This window comes from Gallus gallus, chromosome 6 (assembly GCF_016699485.2).
Source record: "Gallus gallus isolate bGalGal1 chromosome 6, bGalGal1.mat.broiler.GRCg7b, whole genome shotgun sequence".
Classification (NCBI taxonomy): domain Eukaryota; kingdom Metazoa; phylum Chordata; class Aves; order Galliformes; family Phasianidae; genus Gallus; species Gallus gallus.
Genome location: NC_052537.1, coordinates 20696124 through 20709972, shown reverse-complemented (window position 1 = coordinate 20709972; position 13849 = coordinate 20696124). Strand labels below are relative to the sequence as shown.

The window sequence follows — 13849 nt, the reverse complement described above, 5'->3', positions numbered from 1 at the left end:
AGTGGTGTAGTTGCCTATAGGAGAATGCCTTGGAGAGGGAGGAATGGCAGCATTGGCCTAAGCCTCCTCCTCCTGAAGTCAGCAGGAATTCTTGCTGCTAATTTTACTTGGAGCGGTTAAATGAATGTTGTACGCTTTTCAAAGGCTACTTCTGCTTGTGAAGCTGGGTGTGCAAGCTGCAAAGCATGCTGTCCAGAAGCAAAGCTGTTAAACCTCTAACAAATATCTAGTGTTGTTCCTCAGTACATCTGTAACAGTCCTTAAGGCACCCTCTTGAAAGCTCCCTGAAGTGCAGATTTATTTACTGAAAAATGTGTATTTACAGAAGTGGCATCAGTTACACCTCTGTGTTCTATGAAGTTCATACAAATGGCCTTCACACAAAGCAAAAGCCATGTGCCCTGTTTGTCAGAAGCCCTGAGGAGATGTTCTCACAGGCACACAAGCTAGGCCTTTGCCCTTTCGCCTTGTTTTAGCTGTGTAGTCTTATACACACACACTTTGCAAACAAAAACTACAGCAAAAGACTGCCAGAACACCAAGATTAGCCCTTCAGTTCCTTACTCGTACTGTCAGCAGAGAGTTTGACTGGAGAACAAGGTGTACTTTGTCTTCCCCATTGTTTTTATGTCAATTTATCAACTGAATGCATTATTCCTTGTGAACTGATTATACTTACAGATTATTCAGAACTTAAAGCTACTTATCAGGATTGTGATGAAAGAGTTCACACGTACCAATGCCAACTGTAACTTGTTTGTCCATTGCTGCCGACTGACATCTCAGAGGAGCTCATGGACTTATCTCTTACTTACCGGAGAAATTCCTGCTGAAGAAATTATTTGGCACTAATAGAGATCCTCTAAAGTTTAAGAGCAAGTACGGGAGATCATCTTCTCTAAGGAATCATTTGTTTTTGCAGTTGCTGAATTTAACGTTCACTGATCCTCCTGTTATGTTGGTCTCTAGTTTTACCCCAAAACACTGATGCAAAACAAAAATGTGATTCTACTATGGGTCTTAGGATGCATCTCTAGGAAGTGCTATAATTTCATTTTATTTGTTTGTTTGTTTGTTTTTCCGAGTGATGTGTGGGATTAAGGGCTCTTTTGAGAAACAAACTTTTGGCTGTTTTATGACACAAAAATTCCAAATTGCACCTTTCCTGCTGAATGCTGAAGACTTCTTGCACTCTGAGATTGTCCTTGTTTCAGCTGGGACGGAATTGTGTTGCTTCATCATGTCTAGCACGATGCTATCTTTTGGTTCTATGAGAAAAACAATGTTGATAAAGCGTGGATGTTTCTAGATGTTGCTTAGCTGTGCTGTATGGAGCTGAGGACCCCTCAATCTGTCCCCCTGTGTTACTGATAAGGAGCAAGAAAAGGAGCTGGGAGGGGATAGAATCAGGACGACTGACTTAAACTGGCCAAGGCAATGCTCCTACCCTATGGACATCATGCAGAAGGAGAGTTTTCAGAGGAGTAGGAGTTGATCTCTGGCTCTCTCTTTGACTGCTTGGAGACAGGCTGGGCACCAGTTGGTGGGTGGTGAGCAATTGCTTGTGCATCACTTGTTATGTACATAGATATGTCATAATTATTTTCCTGTTCCTCTTCTCAATTTTTGTGGTTAGTTTTATTTTGACCCATGAGTTCTACTTTTTTTTCTTGATCCTCTGCCCCATCCCTCTTGGTGAGGGGGGGAGTGAAGAACAAACAAATGCCTGTGTAGCGCTGAGCTACCTACTGGGTTAAGCCACAATAGATGGCATCTGAAATTCCAACATTTCCAACTGCTTAAAGTGTGTTCTGTATCACTCTTTTTCATCATAAACGTGATGTCTCGGTGTCACTTCATGTCAGATGGGAGAGAATGAAAACACCAGGAAAAAAAGTGGAAAAGGACAGGGGTGTGCTATACATTAAGATATAAAATGTTGCACCTTCTGAGCAGGTACATCTTGGAGATCTCCTGGAAAGTGGGTAATTTTGACCATAGCTGGAGAAAGCTGCTCAGTAATGCTTTTGTGTGCAAATGGTTAACCAAGAAAGATGTAGGTATTCTTGTCAGCTGCTGTGTGAAGTGTTCTAGTCTGGAGTAAACATTTCAGAGCCTATTTTAAGCCGATCTTAGCCTATCTAAGCCTAAGTCTATCCAGTTCCCGACTACAACTAGAACAGGGAATAGGGAGGTGAGAGGCAGAGGCGGCCTTTGCAGCAGGGTGCTGTGGTCTCCTGACCTCCCCGTGCCACGAAGGTCCTGATGGCAGGCGAAGGGTAGCCGGGGGAAGGGGGGAGGCTGAGGGCTGCCTCTGCCCGCTCAGGCTGCCCCTCGAGGCGCTGCAGGCGCGGGCAGGGCTGCCGCCTGCTTCTCAAGCGAGAAATTACAGCGCGAGAGCAGGATCCTGATAAATGCCGCTTTGCGAGCAGCGATTACTGAGAGTAAGTAAGGCGGCCGTTATGTGACGGACGGCTCCTTCGAAGGCGTCGGCGGTTTGTGGTTGCCTAGCGACCTGCAGGGCGCTCAGCGCGGCTCCGTTTCCTTCGTGCAGGACGGCGTTTGCTGAAGCTCCGACGATATTTGAGGCCGGGCTTCGCCCTGCTTTGAACAGCTGCCTGTCGCGCTTGAAAGCCGTAGGCTAGAGGGAAGGGAGCGCCTCGTCTCTTACCTTCTGCGTAACTTTCAGCGATGTTTGTCTAGCCTTGTCCAACTCTGTATCTGCCTGTTGCAGGTCAGGTAGGCAGTCTGAGCTGCGTGTTGATACATCCCAGTGGTTTCTGTGATGCTCACGGAGACCCAAAATGCGACTGCACGAGAGGCAGTGCTGTCAGCGAGCGAAGGGGCTCTGACCCACCGCCGGTCCCGTTGGTCGCTTTAACCGCTGAAGTTTAACAAACGTTTTGTATTCCTTATTAGCACTTACAGACACTGTATGGGCGCTGCTGTAGCGTGGGTGTGAGGGTGTGGTGTTGTAAGACAGCTGAATTGCTGTCCAAGCTGCAGGAGGCCGGGCAGCACCTAAGTGTTAGAGTGCTTTTTGCCGTGATGGATGAGTGATATCCTGGCAAGCTATTTCAGTGTGCAAATAAGAACTGCAAAAGTGGCAACTGTAGCATCACGGGAAGAAGCAGCAGGAGAATGAAGCGCGGACAAAATGCATAGTTTTATTTAAGTCAAATGTACTCACATATTTTGGTGTCCTGTCTGTCTACTGTCCGTAACGCTGAATCGATTACGCTTTCCCTTTCTGAAGCAGATTCACTGCTGGGACTGAGATACACTGAAGGAGTTAAATTATGGATTTAACAACCATACAGCTCTGGCATGAGGCTTTCTGATCTTTAGCATCCTTCAAACAGCCAAAGGTACCTATTAGCCTTTACAATGTCTGTGAGTTCTGTCTAGTGTTAAACTGCATTGGGTTATCCTTTATAATACCAACCATTTAATAGGTGCTGCAGAGATCAGCTATTGCGTTGTTTTATTTTAATAAGCTTTTATTGTAAATGGAGACTCTAACTGCCAAATGAGATGATGGGGGAGGTTACGTGGAGTGGGACTGCTTTCGTTAAATGACACCTCTGACTATTTCTGCCAGCCATCACGGCTCTAGCAGGGCTGTGCTGCATGCAGAAGGCTTTCTCCTGGTGGGCACTGGTGGTGTGATTTAGTCTGACAGGCATCTAGGCACTGCACAGTTTGCTCCTTGTAGTGAGATGGCGGGGAGAATAGGAAAAAGTTATACTTGTGGGTTTGAGATAAAGGAAGCTGAATAGAACAGAAAAGGAAGAGGAACCAAGAGTCAGTACGTGCACACGAAGCAAACTGCAGAAATCACTGAGTCTCATGTTACCTAACAGAGGTCAGGAACTCTTCATCACGTGTTGAAAGAGCAAGGAATAATTTCTTTTTGTATTATCTTGCAGAATGGAACCAAATTCAGAGGAAGATAAGCTTTTCAGACCATCCTATGTAGCTAGCGCAGAGCTACCTGAAAGAACAAGACTAGTAAACGTGGAAGATATTAAAACAAATCTCTCTGATGAGTTTTGTTCAGCTTCTTCAAGCTCAGACACGAGCCGGGTAAGAAAGCTTTAACTTTAAAATTAATTGGATCTTTCAGAATAAACTTTATTCTTTTCTTGATAAGAAGAACTATGATCCTACAGAGGAGGTGAAAATCATCTTTATTATGCTGTTCGACTATGCACAGACTAGACCAAGACGTGTGGCATTGCTTTGATACCTTATGAGGTGCATCAGTATTAGTGGATGAAGCTCACGTCATTTCAGAGAAGCACAATAATGGAATGCTTTTGTTTAGAGTTGGCCTGCATGTAGTATATGAGCGTACTGCAATATTACTTGTTTTGAAGCTCCAGGATCTGACAAAGAAGTTTAGCAAGGGCTGAATCACTTGTGAAAGCAGAGAGTGAGATATTCTTGCTTCCCGTGCCATCAGATTAGTGTGTGGCGATAGGCTGATGAAAATAACGCTGCCTTAATGTGCTAGTTGTCAGACAGTGGATCTAGTCAGATTTCTGACTTCCAGCTCTTTTCATTTTAGAGGTCTAGCTTGGAGCCTAGGGGACACATACAAGTTTGCCTGCGTATTAAGCCCTTTACAGCACTGGAAAGAGCCAATGGATCACAGGTAAGACGTTTATTTAATCTCAAAGAAAAAAAACAACAGAAAACCAACCCTTAATGTATACTTTTTTCTTTTTTTCCCCATGAGATGACCTTTTAAAACTTCTTTCATGGCTGCATTACTTGTGCTTCCTTTTAATAGGGGTGTGTTTCACTGGAGGACTCAACAAGCATTATATTGAAACCCCCTAAGAGCTCCTTGAGTCGACTGAGTGAAAAAACTGCCGGACAGACGATGGCGAAGTTCACCTTTTCACGAGTAAGTGAACTGTCTTTAAATGCTTTTAAGTTATTTGTGGAAAAAGTTGCTTGTCTTCTGTCCCTTCCTATAAAACAAACAAGTTTTCCTTAATTGTCTTTAGAGCCATAAACATGTATCTGAGGATTGCTTAAACAAAATAGAGAGACTAATCAGCTTCTTGCTAACGTTCAGGTGTTTGGACCTGAAGCAACGCAGGAAGAATTCTTTGAAGGGACTATGAGGCAACCAGTGCAAGATTTCCTAGAAGGATGTAATCGCCTTGTTTTTACGTATGGCGTTACAAATGCTGGGAAAACCTACACCTTCCAAGGTATGAGTAGAAATGTTTTTTCCTTGAAGCAATTTCTTACAGTGGCATTTACTTCTAGAAGAGAGAGACGCTATGACTTCTTGCCTAGTGACTCTACAGGCCTTGTACGTTGCCTTCTTTTGAATATTAGTAGCCTTGAGAAGTCTTCTTCCGTAACAAATATTACAAAGGTGACAACTGGAATCACTACCCAAATTTGCATTCACGTGCAGTGATATTCCTTTGGAAGCCAGCAGTAATTTCAGACAGATGTTTGCTTAAAGCCTGTATCTTTCAGAAACAGTCTAGTAACACTGCAAACATTGCTTCAGACTGTAACTGGCCTCTAAATGCTTTGTGTATGCCTTGGGATTAGAATCACTTATCTTCATCTTCATCTATGTTTTCATGTTGCTCACAGTAGTAATTGGGGCCTTTCTTTTGTGTCTTGCTTATAGGGACAGAAGACGATGCTGGTATTCTGCCAAGGACGATGGATATGTTGTTTAAAACTATTGGAGGGAGGCTATACTACAAAATGGATCTGAAACCTATTCGGTGGAGAGATTACATAAAACTGACTGAAGACCAAGTGAGAGAAGAAACTGCTCTTAAAAATTCCTTGCTTCATCTGACAAAAGAGGTAGGAGACTACTTGATAAAGAAATGATGAGTACATGCGTCTTGAGATAGCTCAGTGTTATCCTGTCCATTCTGTAATAAGACTTCTGCTTTTACACATAGTTTGCTATTGGTCTTTCTGTTCTTGATCTTCTTAGTGGCATGAGACACCATGCTGGGATGTTTTAGTTGTGGAGTATGTTACCTTGATCTTATTGATGAGTTAGTTAAGCGTGGGCTTCCACGGTGTGAAAGGCAGGTGGCAGTAAAATTCTTTCTGAGTAACTTCAAGGGCACAGGCACGTATTAAGCCTGGCTCCAACGATCTTTAAGTATTTCAAGGGAAAAATTGCCAACACCTGTCTTGTACATGTACAGGAACCAAAGCTGTGTAAACCTGTTCTAGGTTTAGTGAGGATGTAGAGAGAAAACGCAGTGGACAGCCCTGTGCTGATCTTAAGTCTCTAATGGAGTAGGATGAGATGTGCTCATGTGATATAGGTGCCTCCTCTAGTGTCAAGAACCATGTTCCTAGGTAAAATACTTGACCTTATAAACTGAGTAGCTGCAAGCTTTGGTGCCTGTACAAAGCCAGATCTGGGTGAGTGTTGTGTAGATATCTTGTGTATGATATGGAAGTCCTGAATTAAGAAAGTGCCAATAGGAAATATATTTCAGGAGTCCTAGTTTCATGAAGGGTAATATGCAGATTCCAACTGGGCTACTGCAAATCATCCTGTTAAATAACTCCTTTTCCCATTCAGGATTTTCCCTTTATTTATTTTCTTTCTTTCTGTATCAGGAAGCTGAAATGCATCAGATCTTATAGTAAAGGAATTGTCACAAATGACAAGTAAGGTAAAAACAAGATTTAAAGCAGGAGGGTATGAGTGCTCTGAGCCAGTCATAACATATAGGCCAGATTGTTGCATTGGCGTATTGAAAGTACACTGTATTGCTTCCTGGTAGGACAATAGAGCAGTAAAAACAAATGCAGCTGGTGGTGTACTGGTGCTGTACTTGAATAATAAATCCTGAAGTCTCTCTTTTCTTTTGTAGGTCGACCATCGCAATAGCACTAATGGCCAAGCACCAGCTGATTCTAAAGGTATGTTTAATATTAAACAATAATCATTAGAAAAGCTTCTGTAAGGTCACCAACTGACTTCTGGCTAATGTTAATACTGAAAGGATTATTTGTCTTTTACTTGTGACTGAATGGGATAATGGGCAGGACATCCGGGCAGAAAACAGAAGGGATGAAATGGTTAGGAGACTACATGGACAGCTAGCATGACCTGGTATTATGCGGTGAAAGTAAGAGAAAGGAAAAGAAGACTGCTTGTGGTAAGGTCCCTGGTGATATTCTGACAGGCTTTGAGGGCATTTAAGAACTACCTAAATACTAAGTTTCCCTAAAAAGTCAGCACGAGGCGTCCTTACCAGTTCAATTCTCTATGTTGTAAAGCCTTTGAAGAGTTCAGAATATTTCTAACCCAACTATCCATGTTAGATTAGGTTTTGGAGTTGAAAAAGGAAGCTCTAAAGTAGAGGTGCCTTTGCAAATGTGTAGGGCAAGCATATGACTTCCAGATGCTCGGTGTGTGTATGGGAGGTGGGGGATCTCCATGGTCCTTGCCTGGGAAAAGTTTTCTTTAATTAACCAGGCTGCTGTAATCTTAGTGATTGCTTGTTTTTAAGTGTAACTAGTTTTCCTGTCTCTACGCTGACTTGTACTGTTTTCTACTTTGCAGATGTGGAAAATCTCTCAAAAGGATCAGAACAATCTAGCGGATTTTCTGTAGATAATTTCTTGAAGTTCTCTGTTTGGGTTTCATTTTTTGAGATTTACAATGAATGTTTTTATGATTTACTGGCTCCTATGTCAAATGACAAGAAAAAAAGGACACTTCGCCTTGCTCAAGACATCGAGGGATATTCTTATGTAAAAGGTAACTAGAATGCTTTGCAAACTGCCAAGCTTGTGAAGTAGATGATCGTGAAAGATATGCAGATAACCTGTGGTGTTTTTTTCCCCACCTACTACAAGCTAAAACAAAAAGCTGTTCTGACTGATTTCTACACCAATGAATACAAAGGCAGTTTAAGAACTTCCCTTTTGTCCTTTCAATACTAAGGCTGCTTAATTTGGATAGAGCATGCTTTAGTGTGCTGGTAGGATAAAGTGTTGTGATATAGTATAGCTAGCCCTTTTCCTTGGGAGGAAGAATCTTAGTCTTATGTGTCACAAACTTATCGTATGTCTGAAGCAGAGTTAATAAAATATTTTATTGTCTTGACTTGTATTATTCTTTGCTTGTATACATGATTTCCTGTTCACTTTCCCTTTTGCTAAAGAGGCTGACAAAATCACTTTTCCTTCTTCTGAAAGGTCTGCAGTGGGTTCATGTTTCTGATTCTAAAGAAGCTTTTAGACTTTTTAAACTGGGACAGAAACACCAGAGTTTTGCAAGCACCAAGCTAAATACTTGCTCCAGCCGAAGGTGGGAAACTTTGACTGACACTGGGTGTAACATAGTGTGGGGAAGAGGGATTAATTAAAGTATTGCCTATGCTTTTTGTCGGGGAGAAGGCTTTAGAAAGGCTTGATATCTAGTGTTCCACTTGATATCCTGTGACAGTATGTGATTCTAGTGCTTGAAACTAGAAGGATTATTCCTTCAAGCAGACAAGCATGTACAAAAGCTAAGTGTTGTATCAAAAACTCTCAGCAAAATAACTAAGCCTTCTTCCATCTAAATCTTGGTGGTCTTGAGGGGGTGTGGGAAGAAGAGCAAAATAAGCCAAGTAAGAATGTCTCTTTAAAAGGTTGAATGCATCTAGTGGAATGATTAAGTTAATGGAATCTTGAATAGATAGAGCAGCATTTTGGATAGATGTTGTAGATTTTAAATAATACCTGTGTTTCTGCCTGTTGATCTTGCTTCATTTCTCCTTCCTGATTTTTGAATTTCTCCATTTAGCCACAGTATATTTACAATTAAGGTGCTAAGAATTGAAGACCTTGAAATGCCACGAGTGACACGAGTCAATGAGTAAGTTCAGAGCAGAGTTCCGTTCTTTTTTGGGGATGAAACTATCAGTTATTTTCAGTGTTGGTGTATTGATATTAGGCTACGTACACAACATTCCCTGCTAGAGCCTCCTGTATGAGTGGTGGTTCCCCATTTCCTACCGTCAAGCAGTACTAAACCATCAGGTTGCAATGCGGTTCTATATCTTGTGCCCTCTGTTCAGCACAACGTTCCTTTATCCTGCTCCACTCAGCTTCTGAACTTGTGTAAGTCCTCAGAAGGAAGCGTATGGAAGAAAAATGGAAGCTCTGTTGAAGAAGAGTTTGTCGGGAAGTAGTGTGCAACTTCACTAGGAAAGCAACATGAAACAGCATGGAAGGGTTCAAGAAACTCTTCCTTTAGGAAGCGTGATTGTGTTGGAAATAGTAAATAATCAGTGCACGTTCCAAGGCAAGAAAACTTAATTTTCCTTATCTGCCTTCAGGTTATCACTGTGTGATCTTGCTGGTTCAGAAAGGTTTACCAAGACGCGCAATGAAGGTGATAGACTGAAAGAGAGTGGAAATATCAATATGTCTCTCCTGACTCTAAGCAAGTGTGTTAGTGCACTCAAGATCAGTCAGCAGTCCAAGTAAGTCCTTGTACAAACTGTAAACCAGTTGTAGATTTTGGATATTGTGTACGATGTTTAAGCTGTTGTTTAAAATGCAGAGTACAAAACTAAGGTATGGGTGAAAACGATCTGTGGATTTCTGCAGTTGTGTGAAGCCCTGTTGATCTAACAGAGTGGTCTATAAACTTGCCTGCTTTGCTTTTTTGAAACTTTTTTTTTTTTTTTTAAGTAAAACCTCTCAAGTTTTAAGCAACTTAACATCATTGTTTTTCTGGCCTTGGCTTCTCAAAGAAATCCTGGGATAAGTTACAAAATTCCTTTTTCACTATTTTCCCTGTAAATGAGTAAAACATTTGACCTTTTCCTCCTTTGTCAATTAATAGCATTTCTTATTTAGTTCTGCTGTAACACTTTTCCTCAGGGATATTGCTGTGCTTTCTCCTAGCCAAGTAATATGTTCAGACTTCTTTTCTTTTTCCCAAATCTTGATGTAACTTCATCATTCTTTCTGATCTAGCTGAGCAAATGCAAACAGAAGAAAAGCCTACCTGCTACTTCTGCCTGAGGTTGGGCTCTAAATGAGTGCAGACAGAACATTCTGTATTTCCAACAAATGTAGTATTCATTTACAGTCACGGCTGGATATAACTGTGCAGGAGCAGCTTTCTCTGCAGATTCTCATCTGAAGATGTCTTTCTGTGCCAAAGATTAATTGAGCTCTGTGCTCTTGAAGTGCCATCGTGTGCTTTAACAAATTCACTTGTTTCATAACACTGTGCCTGATAGCCTATTCAAATTCTGTTATGCTTAAAAGAAGATGAGAATAGGCCTTGCTAGTGGTTTAGTCTCTTATCTGTCTGTCCTTTCTCAGTAAGAAGGATGCCTTAAGATTAGCTGCTTCTTCAAGAGCTTTGATGTATTCAGAACTGTTTTATTTTCTGGTCCTGATCGCTTGCAATTTTAAGAATAAAGGAGGAATGTACTGAAGCTTAATCACTTAAAATATTGATAGATTACTTTGATAGTCATTTTCTTCAAATGACTCTTGTTGACCACTCCTGCAGTAAAGCTGCTTGTGGGTCACATGTGTTGTGACAGGAATGTAGTTATCTGAAGCTTTCTAGCACTCTTTGCAGAATTCCATAGCTGTAAAGAGTCCAGCGGGTAACCTCAGCAGAGAACACTGTGTTTAGTCATGCTTTGGGAGTTCTCTCATAATTCTCTACAAGCATTCAAAAACATTCCTAGCTGTTCAATTCAGTGGCATAACCTCAGTTTAGGAAACACCAGAGATGTTGTGATAAGTATGTGCTTCTTCATTTCCAAATATTTACTATTGCCCTTTCCCAGAGACAAGATACTGAGTGAGAGGTTCTCTCTGATTTTGTTGGTTGCAGTTTTCTTAGAAGTAGATAGGTCACTTTGTCAAATGTGATAAGGGAAAGAGAAAGGTGAGAGAGAATTCAAGCTAACATGATTCTGTGTGACCTATCCTGGGCTAAATGCTGAACGTACTTTTTGTTTTAAATGTTCTGGTGGGTTGTCTAAGAAGATAATGGCTGCGTTGTAGCTGGAACCACCATACAACCTTTCTGCAAACTAGCAAAAAATAAAAATTAAGAACAACTCACGACTCAAAATGATTTACAGACTACTGAGGTTATTAATATGTTGTCTTCCACTTGGATCGCTCTTACACTGAATTGAAGTTGTTAACTTCTGGTAATGGGATTTGTTGTGGCTTTTGTCTTCAAAGGGTGCAGCAGCACATACCATTTCGGGAGAGCAAGTTAACGCACTTTCTTCAGGGATTCTTCAGTGGAAAAGGGAAGATACACATGTTGGTAAACATCAGCCAGTGTGCTTCAGCCTGTGATGAAACATTCAATGTGCTGAGGTTCTCAGCTATTGCACAAAAAGTGAGTGTGTTGAAGTCTATTTTGTTGATTGGTACTTACGTTTTGCATTTAAAGAAGAAATTCTGTCACTTCCAAGAATATGAATCTAGTTATATATTATGAATCAGGGTGCTTGTCTCCACACAACAATCAAACTTTCTAATTTGGTCTTTTAGTTGGGCTTTACTTCCCTACAGAGGTTTCTAAAAATCTCTACTGGGGTCATTGTTTTTGTTTGGGGTGTGTGGGCAGAAGCATCTTTTGGGAATCTTATTCGTAAAAAGTATTCAGCCTAACAAGAAGCAACTTGTTACATGTGGAGGAGATTCTCCACTACTTGCTTCATTTTTCCCTCCACTCAAAATATGTTCCCATCTAGGAAAGCAAATCCAGCTACCCCATATGCTATTGGTATGGTAGTTTTGAATATTGTTCAGTGCAAGTATTGACAAAAGAGATGGAGCAGGAAAGAGTTTGAAAGGCTGTGTTATGGCTGTTAGAGGCTTCAGGGGGAAAGTGGAGGTTAATCAGAATGGGTAGGAGTGAGTGCTACGATATAATGCTGAAGAAGTTAGAGTAAGCTGTCAGATCAATGCTACAGTCTTGATGGAAGTCTTTGAAGTGTTGGGAGTTATTTGAAGCATGATTGAGGGATATGCACCCTTGGATTGTGGCCATGCCTGAGGAGGTTAAGTGTGAAAGTAGAAGGAGCAGCCTCTGAGGGTGATGTGGTTGTGCAAGACAAAGAACTAAAAAGGTGACGTTCAATTGCACTGAATGCAGCTGGAAACTCAAAACATAGAAGAAGCAGACGTCTGTGGCTGCGTGAAGTGGCAGTTCTTGGAGGTTGTTTTGCTAGTGAAACTCTTGAGATTGGAAGTAGGATTGAAGTCTGCAGTAACTCCTTTGTACTTTTTTGTAAACTGGTTTAAGTAGTGACCAAAGAAAGCATAGGCCAAGGGAGCAGTAAGTTCCCTTAAGCAGTAAGCTCAGGAGAGGAAATGGCAGCAGGTCCCTCTTGGAAGCATTAGTCAAGGTAGGAGGAATACTGATGGCCTGGCTAATTTCCTTTTATTTCCTGGGTAGGTTATAGTTACGGATGCATCTGTTCCTCCTCAAGATGAGTCATTTGGCCAGAAATCAGCAAGTGGGTCATCAGTGCCTTGTTGCTCTGAAATGACCATCCCAAGGAGAAGCAGTGGTTCTTTATGGGACCAAACCCTAGAAGACGTAATGGAAGATGATGATGTTGAGATGGAGGAAGAACGTAGTAAGTCAGGAGAAGAAACAGTGCTGAAAGATGAAGAAAATAAAGTCCTTATAGAAAAAGAAGAATATTCAGTAAGTGCCAGGACTGCTTTAAGAATGTGTATCACTGAGGCTAAAAACAACATTCTTCTTTTCCTTCATCTCTCTCCTGTTCCTTCTGAGCACCCTTTCTCTCCATAAATTCAGAGGTAAGAACTAGGTGGAATGACTCTGACTTATTGTCCAGCGTGAGAAAGCTGTATGAAATATATCCAAATTGAAATAGAGCAATGAGTGAAGGGAGAAAACTCAGTTTGGGGAAAACCACTGCTTTATGAAAAACTTAACACTGCTGTTATCCTAGGCACTGCTGAATCTTGTTGAAGACTTGAAGAACAAACTTATTGCTGAGAAGAAGGACAAGTTACTCCTGGAAGTGAAAATTCGTGATGAAGTGGCACAAGAATTTACCCAATATTTTGCAGAGCAGGAAAAGCAGTTCAAGTAAGTTAGCTTTAAATGTTCTCAAAACTATTGGTTGACAAAGAAAGGTGAGGGTATATTCACCTGTGGCTGAGAGTTGGGTTGGAGGAAATAGTAGTCTGCTGGACTTGCACTTTTACTGTTACTTACTTTAGTCTCTGTTAAGAAATCAGTTTCTGTTTGGACTGTGATTTTTAGGAGAAACACAGCGTGGGAAAGGCTTTGATTTGGGGGCTGAGGAGCGGTGGGTATGTTGAGTTACTGCTCTCTTAGTGGCAAGCAGAATTATTCTGGCTTGAGGAGATCAGAAAAAAATTCTTCTAGCAAACATTTGCATTTGTTGTCATCTGCTGCTGCTCTCCCTCAGCTCCAGCAAATCTTGGGGATCGGGGAAATACATTTCTATGTCAGTATTGTAGTAATATTCTGTGTATTATTCTGTTAATATTCTGTAGTAATATTCTCTGTATTATTCTCAAAATAGAGAACCATCTTTGTTTACAAGAAGCTATGCGAATAACTCAGCGGTTGAGACTGGCTAGCTTTTAGCTGACTTATCTTTCCTCTTCTGTACTACAGAGAATGCCTTTCTCATGAACGAGAACGGCTTGAAGAAAATTCTGAAAAGCGCCTTGAAATTTTCAAGGAACTTGTAAGTGGTTATGCTAAAAGCCCGGACGAAGAGAAATTAAACGATCTGCCTCGCCGTGAACAAGCGGAACCCCTGGTAAGTTTTTGTTTCTTTAT

General features: G+C 41.3%; 1 protein-coding gene across 1 annotated transcript in view; it reads left to right on the top strand.

Moving 5' to 3' along the window:
* Positions 1-2520: 2520 nt before the first annotated feature.
* The window catches only part of LOC768380 (kinesin-like protein KIF20B), a 29741-nt gene continuing 18412 nt past the window's right edge, over positions 2521-13849 (top strand). The window contains 16 exon segments of the mRNA XM_040703025.2: positions 2521-2739; positions 3260-3368; positions 3930-4086; positions 4571-4657; positions 4796-4912; positions 5087-5225; positions 5663-5847; positions 6885-6933; positions 7580-7777; positions 8218-8329; positions 8810-8881; positions 9345-9491; positions 11230-11392; positions 12458-12712; positions 12984-13123; positions 13682-13829. Of these exon segments, the coding sequence (XP_040558959.1) occupies positions 3931-4086; positions 4571-4657; positions 4796-4912; positions 5087-5225; positions 5663-5847; positions 6885-6933; positions 7580-7777; positions 8218-8329; positions 8810-8881; positions 9345-9491; positions 11230-11392; positions 12458-12712; positions 12984-13123; positions 13682-13829 (1968 nt within the window). The 5' untranslated portion in view covers positions 2521-2739; positions 3260-3368; position 3930.